The sequence below is a fragment of the Mustela erminea genome, chromosome 10 (assembly GCF_009829155.1).
Source record: "Mustela erminea isolate mMusErm1 chromosome 10, mMusErm1.Pri, whole genome shotgun sequence".
Lineage (NCBI taxonomy): Eukaryota > Metazoa > Chordata > Mammalia > Carnivora > Mustelidae > Mustela > Mustela erminea.
In genome coordinates this window covers 1,599,306-1,611,893 of record NC_045623.1, presented here as the reverse complement: position 1 = coordinate 1,611,893, position 12,588 = coordinate 1,599,306, and the positions used below count along the sequence as shown (strand labels likewise).

Genomic DNA, 12,588 nt, shown 5'->3' with positions numbered 1-12,588 from the left:
AAATCCCCTGGTCCAGCTGAGGTGGGGAGTGTGTGTGTGGGGTGTGTGTGTGTGTGTGGCGCGCAGGCCCGAGCTACTGTCCTAAGTATGTTGACAGAACTAGTAGCATCATTCTAATGCTGCCTAAAGGCACTTCTCTTTCTCCAGCCACCTTCTCTTTTGTCTCCTGGGGGAGGGGTAACCCCTCTTATCTTTATTTCTCAGGCCTTGACTATCCGACTTCTGTCCCCAAACTTCCCCTGCCCACTACTATCTTAAAAGTAAGTTGAACAGTCTTCAGTCCTCTAAGGAATTATTTAAAAAGTCTTGCAGGCACCTTGGAGAAACTTGGCGTCTAGGAAAACTTCTTGGGAAAAGGGCTCCGAAGCTAAAGGAAAAGAACCAAACAGTACAGAGGCGTGAGGAATTAGAGAGGGACCCAAAGGTTAGCTGGAGCTCTAAGCAGAGACACAACCTTTCTGGAAAAGGATGTGTGGGTACGTAGCAGAGAGGAATCTGGGGAGGACTCTCAAGAAAGGTAGAGGGAACTTTGGATTGGAAGGCAGAAGAGGGTTACACAGAGGTAAAAAGCAGAGCTAATCAGGGAGGAATTCATCCTGGGGCAAATGAAAACAGAGCTGGAGGGCTTGCAGAGAATTGTAAAATCGGGCAGGTCAGGCTAAAAAAGGTGGCTGGTCTGGGTGGAGATGGGCCAGGGGTTGGGCCAGTAGTTCTCATTTCTCTACTGGTAGGAATGAATGGGGTGAGGGTTCTGCTACAGAGAGCAAACGAACAAATAGCTTGGATATCAGTCAGCTTCTGCTTCTCTACCTTTCCAGAAAGAGCCTTAGGTGAGGGCCAAGCTCTCAATTGGGATAGTGGGGAGGTCGCTCTCCTTCCTGAGAGCTATCAAAACACCTGAACTTGACCAGATAAACCATGAAAGAAGCTACTGTCCAAGATTCTAACTGTGACAGGACAAAAATACCAACATTTCATCGAGGTAAAAAACGAAGTTACCCCTAAGTGGAGTAAACGCCAGCTCTCTTTCTAAACAAACTTTCAAACACATCCTAGCTGCATTCCGTCCGTGCTAGGATTCCAGGTCGGTTTTCTAGGAGAATGTCCCATCTTGTTGAAACGCCAGTTTTACAAAAGACATCTTAAAACTATGAATTAGAAGAGGGAAAAACAGTGTAGATGTCAAACTCAGATACATTTTACAAAACAAAAGTTGGCAGTCGACTCTTTCATAGAACTATGGCGGGTTAGAAGTGCTGCTGCGGGAAGGTTTTACATACTTGGGTGGAAACGAGGGTTTTGTGTTGGGGATGGAGTGGGGGACCTCGCAGGGACGGCAGGCTCTGCGCAGGGAAGGGCAAGGGAATCACGACGGTCCGCTGCCTGGGTCAGGCCGGGAGAGGAGCTTGGCCTGGGCGCACCGCACTCGGAAAGGTCTCCCCCAGGCTTCGCTCGTCCGAAGCCTGGGCGCCGTCCTCCCTCCGCCGCTCAGTGGGTCTAGAGGTGGGAAGTGTGGCAATCGGTCGGGCGGGGGGAACTGGGGGCCGCAGCAGGGCTGAAGTCGCCGACCGCAGTTGGGGGCGGGAGAGTGAGGCAGGCGCTCGGCTGCTCCTCGCCGGGCATCTCGAGGGTCTGTCCCCGAGGGCCGCGGAGAGCCCAGAGTGGCCGCGGGGCTCCGGCCCTGCCTTCTCTCCTCTGGGGCTTCTCCAGGTGCCGAGATTACAGTGGGCGCGGCCGCGGGGCTGGCCAGCGAGGGCTCGGGTCCCAGAGCCGGGAAAGGGGCGGCGGCAGGGAGCGGGGGCTGGGCGCGGCTGCCCCGCGCAGAGGCCCGGGCCCCGCTGCTCTCTCTTCTCTCCCCTGCGGTCGCCGGGCCGCAGGCCCACGCCCAGCCTCCCGGTTCCTGGCCCGCTCGCGGCCTTGCTCTCCCGGGCTGGGCTCGGACGCGGCTCGGCTGGGCTCGGCGGGCGGAGGAGGAAGGAGGGAGGGAGCGGGCGGGCGGGCGGGCGGAAGGGGGAGGAGAGGAGCGAGCCTAGCCAGTCCGGAGTGGGGGGGGAGCCGGAGCTCCGCGGACGCCAGGAGAGACGGAGCAGCGGCTCCCGGCCCGGCCAGGTCCGCGACGCCGCCGCCGCCGAGTGAGTCGGGACCCCAGCTTGGGAGCCGCGGGCGCTGCGCGCAGGGGTGGGGCGGGGAGCGGCAGCGGAAAAGTTGGGAGAAGTGGGGGCGGCTCCGACGCGGCTCCGCGGAGAGGGCCCCGGCTGCGGAGCGAGTGGGGGGCGACAAGGGCAGAGGGAGCGGGGCGCGGGCTCGGGGCGGCCGGGCTGGGGGCGGCGGCGGCCGCGGGCTCGGGGGCCTGTGCCCGGCGCGCTCATGGCGGCGGGCCTGGGGGAGGGCGGGCCGGAGCGCCTCGCGGGAGCGGCCGGGCCCCCAGTGCCGCCCGAGGGCACGCTGGCCGGGCGCCTCGGCATTGTGGGGCGCGTCGTCCCAGCCCGGGGAGGCAAGCCCTGCTGGCAACAGGTAGGGGCCCGGGGCTGCTCGCGGAGGGCCCGAGCCACAGGCGCCCCCTTTGTTGGGGAGAGGAGCTTGGTGACCATTTGCGCGAGAGCCCCAGCCTGGCAGTGGGCCCGCGGCGTCGCTCCTGGCCTGCACGGGTCCCATGGCTGGAGTAGGATGGTGGGGAGGGTCCTGCCGCTTTTTCTTCGGACCGGCCCACTGTGGCCACTCCGAGAGCGAGGTCAGAGCGTCCATGTGCTTAACGGGAAACAGGAAGGAGCGGCTCTGAGTGTCTGCCCTGGCCCCCCAAGGCTAAGGCTCCTATACCGTTATGGGGTGTGTGTGTGTGGCTGGGGCGAAGAAGGGGGAAGCTGCTGGTGAAACTGGTTTTCTGGGCCACTGTTAATTACCGGCCCGGAGGCTCTCTGGCAAGTAGGTTAATTGCAGGTGTGTGGCACTAATATTTGGCCTCAGCTTGGGGGTTTCTCTGTCTCCCGGAGCCAAGCTCCTGGCATCACAACCTGGGCTTAGTTACCTGAGTTCCTAGACTCAGTACGCAGGGGGTTCTGAGAATCCCAAGGAATGATGCCTCCTTCACAGGGAAATGAATCTGGAAAGGCCTCCAACAGGCAGTCACTCCCACGTCTGTGTTGGAGGGGTCTCTGCCCAATACCAAAGTCCAGGTGACTGGGTCTAAATGTGGGTGGTTGACTGCACTTGTAATGGGGCTCCTAGGGATAAGGACTTGTCATAGCCTTGTCTCTCTGGCCCTAATCATAAAGTGACCTGCACAGATTCTCTGTTCTAAGGGGAATTCCTTGTCTCCCTTGGTACCCCATAGCCCACTCCCTTCACTGGGGCCTCTGGCCAGCTTTCCCCCTGGAGGCAGGGCCTCCTCGCCTCCCTGTCACTGGCCAGGAGCCTGCAGGCCTGCAGATACTTTACTGTGCTCTTCAGCACTGTCCCCGCTCTGCCTCTTTAACCTGCCGGCCTCTCCCTGCCCCTGGAGGCTCTAGTCACACTAAGTATTTGGGTGTGTTGGGGCCTCTAGTGGGGCAGCCCAGACATGCTAAATTTGGGGACCTACACGGCTGCCTGGAGCAATGACACACCTCCTGTTGGCTCAACCGTGCTGCAGCCTTCTAGTTGCTTCTGTGCTGTTGCCAAAAGAAAGTTTTCAACAAGAAGACTACTCGGATCCTCCCCCTTTTTTTGTAGTCTCTCAGGCTTCAGTGGCGGCTGGAAGCCTGTGGGACCCTGTGTTTGTCCGTCTCTCCTCCTTTGCTGATCCTGATTTCCTCAATTATTTCTTCAGTAAATCAGAGACCCGCAGGACTATTTTCGTGTTGAGTCTGTGAGATCCCTTCCTCACGGACTCAGACCTCTGCCCTCTCAGCATTCTGGGTTTACAAGCCCCCAGAGCCTTGTAAAGGGCTCTGTCCCCTTTACATCCCGCTCTGAGGGGTTGGGAGGGGTCAGTCAAGAGATGGGGCGGAGAGTGGGGGCTGGGCAGAGCCCTAGTCAAGTTCCTGGTAATGCAATGCCCATGAAATCCCTGCTCTCTTGGCCCCTGTCCAGCCTGTGCCTCAGAGAGTGGCGTCTGTGTCTCTGAGGCAGGTGTGTGTGTGAGAGAGGAGGGAGAGACATACACAAGACACACACACTCTGTTGTATCTCCATATGTGGGATGAGTACATTCTGTGAGTGGGAAAATATCTGTAGGTGTGATTTCTCCATCAGAAAATCAAATACCTACCCTGAGGGCCGACTGGCCAGAAAAGCAGGGTTGTCTTCCCTATGCCCAGTTCACATCTCCTCTTCTTGCCCCGGCCTTTTGTTTATGGGATCCCGTGCTTGGCTTGGTGCGCTGGTGCCAAGAAGCCACCAGAGCTGCCTCAGGAGCAAACCTGTTGGTTCTGTGGGGCTGTGTAAGTGAGGCTGCTGGGACCCTCTGTTGTCCTCCCTGCCCCTGCCCCCCCACCCCTGCATGTTGAGTCAGAAGCCCTGACTGTGCTGAATCGGGTGCCTCTCCCTGCTGGGCTAGGCCCTGGGGGTGGGGTACAGTGGGCAGGGATGGGGTAGCTTTGCTCTGCTAATGGAAGTACTGGGCAGTAAGAGAGGGCTGTGGTCACAGAAAGCCTGCAACCCAGGTATGAGAGAGACCCCATTAATCTGCATTTCTGAGCTGCAGACACACCATGTTCTCTGGCTCTCCCTGCTTGGGATGGGAAGGGTAGACAGGTGTCATCTTGTCTTGGGGTTGAGATAATGGCCCTATCCTGGTGCTTGCCCTCGACCACTCTCTGACCCTTTTTCTGCTAAGTTCCCCAGCTCCTCACCTTTTTTGTAGGTTTAGACCGGCAGAAGACAATCCTGGGTTCCAGGAGTCAGGGAGAGGGGCCCTACTCACACCCTCTGGGACCCCAGCCAGCCCTCTGAATCTTTAATCCTAAAAATGTCCCTGACAGAGAAGCTTCCTGCGTTTCCACTGACCAGGGTGGGGATGGGGCCCGACATCCAGGCCTGTCTGTATACTTTTGCTTTAGATCTCAGTAGAGGACAAGGTGGTCTCCAAGAGATGTGGAGCCCAGGAGACACATCAGATATCTTTCCCCACCCCCAATCTAGCTAAGCTAGAAAAGTGGGAAGGACGAGCCAGAGGCAGGAGGCATGTTAGCACATCGAGGCATTCTGTATTTTCCTTCTCTGCTAGACTTTCTTGATCTTTTCTCTATGAAAGTGTGTTGTGCACTTGGTTGTGTGGGGAAAGTTCCACCGTGGAGAAGTGTATTTAATTTTGTTCTTTTCAAAAGGCTTCCATCTCTTTAACTAATTAAATATTTATTCTGGCTAAGGTAGAGGGGGAAGGGGCAGTGCCCTAGCTGAGCCTAGAGTGTGTGTGTGTGAATGAGTGTTACTGGGGGAAGGTGGAGCTGAAGCTCCTTAATTGTCAGTGCTGACCTCTGACTTCATCTGAGAGCAGTGACCAGGAGTGGGGACAAGAGGGTAAAGTCCTTGAGCTGGAATACTGACCCGTGACAGGCTGAGAGGGATTTCTGAGAGGGATTTCGCAAGTACTGTGGTGGGTGTGGGCGGAGCCATGGGAAGAGCAGGCTGTGGACCAGCCCAGCTCAGCTGGGATCTGATCAGCCTTCAGCCAGTGGCACCAACTGGTCTCCAGTTCCTGGTGAGAACGGTCTTCCCACTCTCTTCCCTCCGGGTGGGAGGAGACCACCTTCTGCGTCAGCTTTTAGTTCCATGCGAGCCTGAATACCAGCACCTCTCTTCCCTTCTGAGAGGATGAGGGCTAGGTGGCCCAGAAACTTCTGCCCTTGTCATCCCACTGGCGTTCTGAGTCCCAGGACTGCCAGGCATTCTGTTGGTATTGGCATCACTGACTCCATAGGACCATCTTGCTGCTGCTCTCAGCTCCCAGCAACTGCTTTCCCCCTCAGGAGCACTGGACAATGCCTTTAGAGGGAACCTCAAAGGAGGTCTGTACCCTCCCTCATTCCAGTATCCAAGTGGCCAGGGGTTGGTCACTGCCTCCCAGTGGACCCTGGGGAGGAGGAGGGAGATGGGAAGTAACAGCTTTTCCCTGAGTCCTTGGGATGGGTGTTCCCCTGCAGACTAGTTACTATTTTATGGATGAGCCTTAATAAATAGCTCTTACTTCCACCAGATGTTTTGGTCTTCTGATTCCATTGTCTGTCCATGAATCCCTAATCCTTTTTTTTTTTTTAGATTTTATTTTTTTGACAGAGACAGACACATCAAGAGAGGGAACACAAGCAGGAGGAGTGGGAGAGGGAGAACAGGCTTCCCGCTGAGCAGGGAGCCCCATGCAGGGCTCAGTCCCAGGACCTTGGGATCATGACATGAGCCGAAGGCAGACACTTAATGACTGAGCCACTGAGGCACCGCCCCCCCCATCCCTAATACTTTACAGCCTTGCCTTCACTTTGTTTTTGAAAAGATGCTTCAGATAGTTCTTCTACCTTATGTGCAGGAATTGGACGGCTTGGCATGGGGTGTTAATCTCAGGTGGAATAGTTTGATGTTCAGATTGTCCTGGAGCTCAGCATCTTTTAGGGACATAATTTTGCTTTACTCTGGCCTCTTAATTTTCCCCAGGGACCTTCTGACCCAGAAGGGTTGTAGGGAAGGAGGTAGGGTTTGCTTTAGCCCTGCAATCTGTTTTTGGGCTTCCTTCGCATGGAGGCTTTTAACTGTGGGTTGGCTTGAGGGATAGAGGGGTAGTTGGAGCGTGGGGGCAGGGGAGGAGAAGGTGCCTCCGGTTTTACTCAGATTGTTACATCTTCCAGGGCCAGATCCTGCCTGTCTTCCCTGTTGGGGTAGCAAAATGATGGGGAGACCCCGAGGTTTTTAGTTCTAGAGAACTGGGACTCCTGGGGGTCATCAGCAGCATTTTCAGTTGCAGTAAATGGTAAATATTAGAACTGGAAAGCCACCATATTACAGACAAGGAAACTGATTTGCCCAACACCATGTGGCTGGGACCAGACTCCAGGGCTTCAGTCTGTCATCTTTCTCTTCCCCCATAGCTGCCCCCTGTGATGCCCTCTGACTTCCCCCCTCCTCACTCAGGATGCTCCAGACCTTGTATGACTACTTCTGGTGGGAACGGCTGTGGCTGCCTGTGAACTTAACTTGGGCTGATCTAGAAGACCGGGATGGACGTGTCTACGCCAAAGCCTCAGACCTCTACATCACACTACCCCTGGCCTTGCTCTTCCTCATCGTTCGATACTACTTTGAGCTGTGAGCATACCAACCTTCCCCCATGCCTGCCTTGGCTGCCAGCCACAGTTTCTCACACTTCAAGTTTGTTTTTTTGCTGTTTAACTGGTCCCAGACCCTGCTGTTATGGCCACCCAGATCCCTGCCTACTGTGTGCCCCCCACTGAACGCAGCATTGTCTTCCTGAGGGCTCAGCATCCCCAGGCCCTTTCCTTCAATGGTTATTTGTTCTCCCTCTCCACTCCGCCTGGTCACTCGTGAACACAGGCAGCTTTGTCAGCTTTCGGCAGCCGAAGCAGGCCAAAGAGGGAGTTGCCGGGAAACTGAGGCCCAGGATAAAGCTGTCTGAGCTTGCAGCCCTTTCCCCTTCCAGCTTAGGGGCTACCAAGAAACTGAGGTGCTTTAAAGGAGACAGACCCTTTTCACTGCTCTCCCTTCCTCAGTTATGTGGCTACACCACTGGCCGCCTTCCTGAACGTAAAGGAGAAAACTCGGCTGCGGGCACCAGCCAACCCCACCTTGGAGCACTTCTACCTAACCAGTGGCAAGCAGCCCAAACAGGTGTGAGCCGCAGGCCCTGCTCTGGAAGTTGCTGGGTGCTGCTGGGGGAGGGCGCAGGTTGCAACGCCATGTGGGCAGGCGACGAGAGGAGAGGGCAGTGGTACTGATCCAGGTTCTTGCTGGGAGGCCGTGGCGGGAGGATGGGGGTGCTGTTGAGTTCCACAGTTGAACATACTGGGCTTCTTCACAACACCCAGGCGGAGGTAGAGCTCCTGTCACGGCAGAGTGGGCTCTCTGGCCGCCAGGTAGAGCGCTGGTTCCGCCGCCGCCGCAACCAGGATCGGCCCAGTCTCCTCAAGAAGTTCAGAGAAGCCAGGTAGGGGAGGTTGGGGCCGGAGAAGCTGGGTGGCAGAGGAAGGTCTGATGTCCTGCTTGGAGGGGTGGGCCACGGCTGTGTGCAGGGAGACGTTGTGCCCTGGTGAGGAGGCGAATTTGGATATCAGTGATACTCTTGAGAGGGAGATCTCCGAGCACTTGGGAGTGGTTGGAGGGCTGTGCCACTCTCCCAGCCACTCTCCTCATCCTTTCTGCTTCCTCTTCCAGCTGGAGATTCACCTTTTACCTGGTTGCGTTCATTGCTGGCATGGCTGTCATCGTGGATGTGAGTGCGGGGTTCCTGGGAGGTGGGAGTAGGTTTTCTGTCAAGGTGGTGTGAAGCCATAGAGTGTGGGCCCCTCCTCTTTTAACCTCTCGCCGTCTCTCTGCAGAAACCCTGGTTCTATGACATGAAGAAGGTTTGGGAGGGCTATCCCATACAGGTATGAGATGGGGTCCTGACTCCTTATCTGGGATGATTAAGATAATCAAGGTAGGACAGGACGAGGACATGTACACCTGTGTGAAGAGATCATCTCTGGGACACATGGCAGAAGGCACTGTAGTCATGGTGCTAAACAAGGGCTAGAAGGGCTGGGTTGGACAGGCGAGACCCTCGGGTCCTGTTGTTCAGGGTCCCTCACCTTTCTGTTTCTCTCCTCTCTCCCAGAGCACCATCCCTTCCCAGTATTGGTACTACATGATTGAACTTTCTTTTTACTGGTCGCTGCTCTTCAGCATTGCCTCTGATGTCAAGCGAAAGGTAGGTCAGGGAGCTGTGCCCCTAAGCCTAGGAGCCAAAACAAAGCCCCAGGATGGAGAGCCTTTCTCTTTGATTTCTGGGTATTTGGATGAACTGTGGGTTAAGGGGAACTAGGTGGAAGGGGAAAGAAGTAGGATTTAGAGTGGGGGCTGGGGAACACGAAAAAGTCCCCTGGAGCCTGCATCTTCTTTGCAGGATTTTAAGGAACAGATCATCCACCACGTGGCAACCATCATTCTCATCAGCTTCTCCTGGTTTGCCAATTACATCCGAGCAGGGACTTTGATCATGGCTCTGCATGACTCTTCCGACTACCTGCTAGAGGTCAGGCTCGCTGGGCATTTCTTCAAACCTAAGAGACTCCGGTGCAGGTTCTCCTGTCCCTCTCCCTTTTTTGGGGGTGGTGGTGGTGTGGGGGGTGCTGACCTTCCTGGGACCAAGGCGGTGGGGGCACAGAGCCAGTGTATATATAAATGTATACGGGAGAGTCAGGAGCCCATTATGATGGATGGGGGCTATCTGTACAGTCAGCCAAGATGTTTAACTATGCGGGATGGAAAAACACCTGCAACAACATCTTCATCGTCTTCGCCATCGTCTTCATCATTACCCGACTGGTCATCCTGCCCTTCTGGTGAGTAAGCCAGTCTATACTCCTGTCCTCAAGGAATCAGGAGCCTTGCCTCTCCCCTTATCTGTTCTCATCCCCACTGCCTCCTCCACCTCTTCTGTGTGTTTCCAGTTCTGTCCCTCCTTTCCTGATGCAGGATCTTGCACTGCACCGTGGTCTACCCCTTGGAGCTCTATCCTGCTTTCTTCGGCTACTACTTCTTCAATTCCATGATGGGAGTGCTACAGCTGCTGCATATCTTCTGGGCCTACCTCATTCTGCGCATGGCCCACAAGTTCATAACTGGAAAGGTGACTGCTCTGTAGGCCCTACACCCTTCAACTCTAGAAACAGCCCAGACTCCCTCCCATATGAGCAGGCATCCTGCTAAGAAACTACTGTGGGGCCCTGGGTACAGCAAGACAAGCCTGCTGAGGGAGGCATTCCTTAAGCATTTGAGGATAGCATGTAACCCTTCTTTTCCCTTTCCACAGCTGGTAGAGGATGAACGCAGTGACCGGGAAGAAACGGAGAGCTCAGAAGGGGAGGAGGCTGTAGCCGGGGGAGGAGCAAAGAGCCGGCCCCTAGCCAACGGCCACCCTGTCCTCAGTAACAACCATCGTAAGAATGACTGAACCATTGTCCCTGCTGCCCCTCAGATTAACGCATAAAGCCAAGGAACTAGCCTGTCCTCCCCAGAGGACCACTTAAGCCCTGGGGAGAAAGCAAGGAGAGAGTTCTTCTACGTCCCAACCTCCTGCTTCTTTGTCACCCAGTTGCCTTTAACCAAACTCTAACCAGCCTATCCCCAGGTAGAGGGGAGGTTGGTATATCCTTTGTTAGAGGGGGGATGGACTTATTTTCCCTCTGTGATTCTAAGTTGTCCTTTCTATTGCTTTGGAGGCCTGCCTCAGCTCTGGGGGTGGCAATTACAACTCACATTCCTTATTCTTCAGAATTTGGCCCTAGCTGTTTGCCTCAGACTCCCTGACCTCCAGAGCCAGGGTTGTGCCTTATTATCCCATCTGTGGGCCTCATTCTGCCAAAGACGGACCAAGGCTCACCCTTCTAGGTTCCCTAACTTGGGCCAGAAACCAAAGCTGAGCTTTAACTTTTTCCCCTCCTGAGACACAAATGAATGGAGTGTAGGAGGGTACATTATGACCCCTACCTCTGCCAAAAAGGTGGGGGGGGGGCGCGCATACTGGGACTGCTCAGGTGGTCTACGTGTTATTTGCCAGCTCTCTGTCGTCACAGGTCCAAGATCTTAACTGCCTCCTTCCTCTGGCCTCATCCCCTAGGCTAGCTGGTTTGGAATAGAATGGCAACTAGTTCTAATTTTTATTTATTAAACATTCGGTGTTTTGGGTTAAAGCCAGAATTACAGCTAGCACCTGGCATTTCAGCAGAGGGACCACTTCAGACCAAAATGTACTGTTAATGGGTTTTTTTTTTTAATTAAAATATATTAAAGATTAAGTAAAACATGGCAATAAGTGTCTGAGACTAATAGGAACTGAGAAGGGAGATCAACTAAATAAACTAAGTTAGTCTTCCTCATGGTTATGTAATGTTTTCTTTTTTAAAATTTCACATGGCAATTAAGAAAATGCAAAGGTAGAGAAGGTGTGAGATTAATGACAGCTGCCTCTTGGGAAAGATGAGGGGTGGAAACAGCTCTGTCTCTGAAGACCCAGAACTGGGAGAATGGGGGCTGAGGAAGATGAATCAAATCACAATCTTCGTTTTAACATCTTGTTAAAAAGATGTTCAAGAAGCCATACAAATCAAGGACAGTAGATATGCAGCCCTCATTCCAGGAATACAGTCTGTCAGAAGCATGAACACTTGAACAAATATAGGCTGGGAGGGAGGGGTCACAGGAGGACCAAGGGATATCAGGCCCAGGTCGGCGTGGCAACCTCTCCCTGCCTCCATGCTTTAGGAGGTGGGAGGAGGGACCCTGCCTGCTAGCACCACATGGGAAAGGATCTCCTGATCCAGAGTTCCCATTTCTATCTACTAGGAGCTGGGGGAAGAGCTAGACTGGAGACGTGGGGGTCAGAGTTTAACAGTCAGGAAGACCCAGTTCCTGAGGAAAGGATGGTTCAGGGAGGGTTCGGAAAGTTCAGAAGAAGGCTATCCTTTAAAGAAGACGCCCTCTGCATTCGATGGCCCCGCAGCAGCAGAGCAGCTCCTTGCCTTCCACGCTGCCCACCTCGTAGTTGTAGTCCCAAGTGAGCTCTGTCCCAGCCCGGATCCTCCTGGACAGGAAGACAGGGATGGGGGTGGTGAAGGCAGCATGCCACCAGGTGTGAGCAGAGCTGGGGCAAAAGGTGGGGGCCTTCCCCCTCTTTAACCCTGGCTGGTGCTCTTACCCAACCTTCCCCCTCGTCCTGACCCCCTCTTACTTGCTGGCAAAGAAGGCCACCCAAGGGAAGCGAAGATCGTGAGTGTCCACGAAGACATTCTGGACAAACAGGTTGGGGCTGCAGCTATGCTGTGGGTTTAAGGACAGGACCCATAAGAACAGAGAAAACAGAACCCAGCTTTGTGGGGGTGAGTGTAAGCTGGACAAAAAACAATGCCCTTTGATCCTCCCCATCACAGAGAAGTTCTAAAAGAAAGCTACATCTTTAAGATCCTAGAGATCAAGAATTTCTAACAAGTAAAGGTAGGTTTACATAGTTGTGTTAAAAGAACTAGAAATCTGAGGACAGTGGGATAACCCAGCATTTAAAGTGGAGGGAGAGGGGTCTCACATTGAGGTAGCGGCCGAGGTTGCCTTCTAGCTTGGCATCAATGATGTAGCAAGACTCTTCCCCATCATAGAACTGGCGTGTGTTCTTACGAACAGGTGCACTCTCCCCCTTTTCCACAGATGCCATGTTGGTGGACTTAATGGCAATCCCATGAGTGGACTTCAGAGCAAAACCTCTGGTTGATTTTACTGCCACCTGGCGCTTTGTCGGACCTGGACAGGAAGGAGAACAGGGTTAGGCACCATCCCACGTCACGACTGGATCCTCTACTTTCATTTCCATCCCACTCATTGCACGTAGGAATACTGATTAGCCGTGACCCTGAA

The 12,588-nt window shown here is 54.4% G+C and overlaps 2 protein-coding genes across 7 annotated transcripts in view; one reads left to right on the top strand and one right to left on the bottom strand.

Moving 5' to 3' along the window:
• Positions 1-2,028: 2,028 nt before the first annotated feature.
• On the top strand, positions 2,029-11,056 carry CERS2 (ceramide synthase 2). The gene is made up of 11 exons (XM_032302674.1): positions 2,029-2,132; positions 7,099-7,272; positions 7,695-7,812; positions 8,010-8,128; positions 8,356-8,413; positions 8,520-8,570; positions 8,798-8,890; positions 9,086-9,214; positions 9,418-9,524; positions 9,658-9,811; positions 9,995-11,056. The coding sequence occupies exons 2-11, from the start codon at positions 7,100-7,102 to the stop codon at positions 10,133-10,135; spliced, it is 1,143 nt and encodes a 380-aa protein (XP_032158565.1). The 5' UTR covers positions 2,029-2,132; position 7,099; the 3' UTR covers positions 10,136-11,056.
• A 185-nt stretch (positions 11,057-11,241) lies between these two features.
• The window catches only part of SETDB1 (SET domain bifurcated histone lysine methyltransferase 1), a 32,928-nt gene continuing 31,581 nt past the window's right edge, over positions 11,242-12,588 (bottom strand). For 5 of the 6 annotated variants that reach the window (XM_032302664.1, XM_032302663.1, XM_032302666.1 and 2 more), the window contains 3 exons: positions 12,263-12,474; positions 11,912-12,000; positions 11,242-11,764 (listed from right to left, as the gene is read on the bottom strand). In XM_032302664.1, the coding sequence (XP_032158555.1) occupies positions 11,647-11,764; positions 11,912-12,000; positions 12,263-12,474 (419 nt within the window). In that variant the 3' untranslated portion in view covers positions 11,242-11,646. Of the gene's footprint in view, positions 11,765-11,911; positions 12,001-12,262; positions 12,475-12,588 lie in introns of those variants that run through there. The other variant, XM_032302668.1, reaches the window with a different exon arrangement.

Bases quoted from the DNA above. Each gene is read 5' to 3' on its own strand.
- CERS2 (XM_032302674.1), top strand. From the start codon at position 7,100: ATGCTCCAGACCTTGTATGACTACTTCTGGTGGGAACGGCTGTGGCTG. The intron at 8,414-8,519 runs GTGAGTGCGGGG...GTCTCTCTGCAG, and splicing joins GCATGGCTGTCATCGTGGAT to AAACCCTGGTTCTATGACAT. The intron at 8,571-8,797 runs GTATGAGATGGG...CCTCTCTCCCAG, and splicing joins GGGAGGGCTATCCCATACAG to AGCACCATCCCTTCCCAGTA.